Genomic DNA, 3,977 nt, shown 5'->3' with positions numbered 1-3,977 from the left:
TGTGTGTGTGTGTGTGTGTGTGTGTGTGTGTGTGTGTGTGTGTGTTTGTGTGTGTGTGCGGGCGTGTGTGTGTGCGCAATCATTTCCATCTGTATTGTAGAGCTTCAAATCCAATGGGTAGTATGGGCAGTTTCGGATTACCTCCAAGTCGCAATTACGGATCTCAAGGTGCGGTTAACAATTTCCACTCTGTTTTTGGGAGTGGAGGTGGTGGAGATACAAGTACTCCACCTCTGTTAGATCTCTCGGAGTTTCCCTCCCTAACGAATAGAGGTCAAGGTGATTCTATGCCGCAACCTAGTCCTATGCCAGGGAAACAGCCTTATGGTTAGTGCCAAGAAAACAAAATCAGATTTTTATAATATACGCAACATAAAATAATCATAATGCACCACATTTGGTTCGAATCTTTTTCTTGATTAGAAAACTTTCTACATAATTTTGTGAATTTATAATTTCCCTGGTGAAAATTTTTCTCATACTTTTTATATAAATTGGAATATTTTTCAGAAATACTCCAAAATATTCGGAAAGTTTACATCTTCTCTAAGAATTTTTCACGCAACTGAATTCTGAAATAATTTGAAATCTCTCATCACATAATTTAAAATAAATATTTTCAAATTTTTTAGATTTTATAACATTTCATCAGAAATTATACTTACAAATTAAATCTTAGAAATCTTATGATATTTCATAATTAACATATATGAAAACTTTTGAGAAAAGATGTAGATTTTCTGAGAAATGTTCCAATTTGTATAAAAAATGTGAGAAAGTTATAAAATTATATAAAAATTCTTAAAAAATTATATAAAAATTCTGAGAAAAATTTTCATCAGGATTACTTTAAAATAAGATAAATAACTATACTTTTGATTAAAGTATTATAAAATTGCAAAATACAATACTGTAATGCAATTTGTGTGTGTGTGCGCGCGCGCGTGTGCGTGTGTGTGTGTGTTTAGGTCTTTTTCAGATATTTAATATAGATGACTACACGAAAATTATTTTGTTGATGAAATTTTTGTTTGTGTATGTTACAGTTGGAATGGTAAAGCAACCAACATCCGAATCGAGCGAATTTACAATGAGCTCGGAGGATTTTCCTGCATTACCGGGAACGCAGAATCGAGAAGGTCCATCACCTGGTGGTAGCATGTCTGGTGATAAAAATATTCCTGTAGGACTTGGTCCCGAAATCGGACAAGATGTGCTACAGGCCAACAGAGCACCTGGATCTGAGAAATCTCAGTCTTCTAAAAGAGGCATCCAAACATCGCCCGATGGTAAAATCAAAATAAGTTAAATTAAGTTAAGTTTTATCAGAGCTATAATTCTCAACATAATTATTGCATAGGCAAGGTGACGAATATACCTGCGAGCATGGTGAAGGATCAATTCGGCATGGTTGGGCTTTTGACGTTTATCAGAGCGGCAGAGACAGATCCGAACTTGGTGTCGCTAGCGTTAGGTCAAGATCTCACTGCATTAGGACTTAATTTGAATTCACCAGAAAATCTTTACCAGAATTTTGGTGGCCCCTGGGCGGAAACTCCGTGTCGACCACAGGATATAGATTTTCACGTACCACCAGAATATCTTATAAATGCCGCAATCAGGTATTGATTTTTCATCCGATTATTATTTAATTTATAAAGCTATCTGAATTATGATAAAACAACAAATATTTATAAACTACATATTTGTACAATGTTTGAGCTGCTTCCAAATCTTTTATATTTTACTACTAAGCAGATATTAAATGGAAATTATTTTTATCGATGTATATTATATTAAAAAAAATATATTAAAACAAAATAATTTTTGGAATTGAAATAGAATAATTGTCATTATTGTATAGAATTGTATTTCATTTGTAGAATATATTCTATTATTGTACAAATTATTTTATCTGAACAAAATTACATTTTTTCTATTTATTTTATAGGGATAAGCTAGCGCCAGTTAAACTAAATCGATATAAAGATGATCTACTGTTTTATATGTTTTATACAAATGTTGGGGATGTATTGCAATTAGCTGCTGCGGCGGAATTGTAAGGAAAAACAAAATTGATTTTTATACTTGAAAATATTAACGCGTACGTACGATTTAATTTAAATTTTTTTTGTATGTGATATGAAGATACAGCAGAGAGTGGCGATATCATATGGAGGAAAAAGTTTGGATAACGCAGGCACCAGGTTTGGGAATTGTAGAAAAGACGTCGACATATGAACGTGGTACTTATTACTATTTTGATGCGCAAAACTGGAGAAAGGTAGCTAAGGAATTCCATTTGGATTATGCAAAACTAGAAAGTAGACCTCATCTTCCTTCGAACTTTCACCAAACTCAGCCTTGACTACAGGTGTGTGTACTCAGTTTTATTTCCTTTTTTTTTTTACATACATATTACATGTAACGTACACACATGCATATATTTGATTCTAATATTAATAAAAAAACCTAGTACAAAAGAAGTCCAAGCTTTCAATATCGTTCCATAATTTTCTGATTGTTTCTCTGTCATTATTCTGCAAGAAAATACAATAGAGATAATCTTAAAGTTATAATAGAGATTTTATTATCTGTTTTAGACTTGTCTGCAGACCATTGTGCTGTCTTTAAGCTGGAAACGAATCAGCTATTGTATAAATGAACAAATTTAATAATCTTTAATAAAAACATAAAATTTGAAGAGTAATAAAAGGAATTTTTTAAATCATTAAATTAGATACCTCTTCGCCTCGCTATCGGTCATAGTTTATTATCGATTGTCATTATCTTATCATAATAACTTTCTTCCTCTCCCAATTGCGATATTTATTATATTCTCATGCCTTCATATTCTTCCACAAGACGTTATAATCTATGTTATGATGGATTTCTTAATTTTTCCGCTTGCGTCGCAAGATCAATTATATCTTCTGCAGCATTTATGGTAAAATGTTCGATGTAATTTCGACTGTTTTTCTCAGAATCTTCTAAGAAATATCTGCAGGAAAGCAATCTTGTAGAAAAGTAATCGTTTCTCTCTCTGCGTGTGCGTGCGTGCGTGTAGGGGAGAGTGGCCTAAATTGGATTGTGTTCCAAATAGGACCTTTTTAAATTAAATGAAGTCCTTATGAGATACCGAACATGTGACAGCAGTTTGACAGTTCTTTGTCATAACATTTGTAAAATAGATGCAAATATTATTTTCATCGTGAGAAAATTTTTTTAAAAAAGAAAATCTTTGTAAATCATTATTTAAAAGGTGTTAAAAATTTAGAAGGTAATCGATTTAAGATTTAATTAAATAGTAGAATTTAAAAATATCAAACGTTTTGTGATCACTTTTGCGATTTATTGTAAAATTTGTTCCAAAGTTCGAAAGGACCCGTGACCAAATCGGACTTCTTTTTGGATGTTCAAATCTGATCAGTAGATAACTTATAGGCCTGATTATAGTATCATATTTATTATATTATATCTATATAGATGAGATCGGCCGACCAGATCTGGTCCAAGGAATTAAATCAGTAAAATCTCACGAGTTATCAAACTCAAATTAATTGAGTGATTAATTGAGTGAATTTTATTGATTTCAATTCTAATAAAAATATAAACTGTTAAGTCATTTTTTTCTTAATAAACTGTTTATCTTTGTCAAATTGTTCGTTTTTACTCAATATTAACAAAAATATATTAAAATATTTTAAAATTCTACCTAAAAGTCCATAAAAATAGGAGTGTCCGATTTGGAACCAACAGTTGGAAAAAGCGTTTTTATATTTTCCATTATAGTTCAAGACGGGTGAGAGATATGTCAAAATGGTCTAAAACAGAAATGAAGGGAATTAAATGATCTTTCCAACAGCACTTTCGATTTTCGGATGCTCGATGCTCGGACTTTATTTATAGAGCAAAAACTGCAAATAGATCCGATTTATCCCATTCTCCCTTGTGCGTGCGTTCGTGCGTGTCTGTGA

The 3,977-nt window shown here is 31.9% G+C and overlaps 2 protein-coding genes across 4 annotated transcripts in view; one reads left to right on the top strand and one right to left on the bottom strand.

Annotated features, from left to right (window-relative positions):
• Positions 1-2,751, top strand: part of LOC108756580 (CCR4-NOT transcription complex subunit 2) — a 5,368-nt gene extending 2,617 nt beyond the window's left edge. The window contains exons 4-9 of the mRNA XM_018500493.1: positions 101-327; positions 1,047-1,289; positions 1,361-1,622; positions 1,952-2,059; positions 2,149-2,374; positions 2,604-2,751. Coding sequence (XP_018355995.1) covers positions 101-327; positions 1,047-1,289; positions 1,361-1,622; positions 1,952-2,059; positions 2,149-2,368 — 1,060 coding nt within the window. The 3' untranslated portion in view covers positions 2,369-2,374; positions 2,604-2,751. The remainder of the gene's footprint in view (positions 1-100; positions 328-1,046; positions 1,290-1,360; positions 1,623-1,951; positions 2,060-2,148; positions 2,375-2,603) is intronic.
• LOC108756579 (malonyl-CoA decarboxylase, mitochondrial-like) overlaps positions 2,370-3,977 on the bottom strand; it is a 6,409-nt gene continuing 4,801 nt past the window's right edge. Inside the window, exons 10-11 of one of the 3 annotated variants that reach the window (XM_018500488.1) lie at positions 2,745-3,001; positions 2,370-2,540 (exon numbers count right to left, since the gene is read on the bottom strand). In XM_018500488.1, coding sequence (XP_018355990.1) covers positions 2,881-3,001 — 121 coding nt within the window. In that variant the 3' untranslated portion in view covers positions 2,370-2,540; positions 2,745-2,880. Of the gene's footprint in view, positions 2,541-2,744; positions 3,002-3,058; positions 3,079-3,683; positions 3,825-3,977 lie in introns of those variants that run through there. The other 2 variants (XM_018500489.1, XM_018500490.1) reach the window with 2 other exon arrangements.

Source organism: Trachymyrmex septentrionalis, unplaced genomic scaffold, assembly GCF_001594115.1.
Source record: "Trachymyrmex septentrionalis isolate Tsep2-gDNA-1 unplaced genomic scaffold, Tsep1.0 scaffold128, whole genome shotgun sequence".
Taxonomy (NCBI): domain Eukaryota; kingdom Metazoa; phylum Arthropoda; class Insecta; order Hymenoptera; family Formicidae; genus Trachymyrmex; species Trachymyrmex septentrionalis.
Note: the sequence above shows the minus strand (reverse complement) of the source record. Positions and strands in the feature narration are given on the sequence as shown.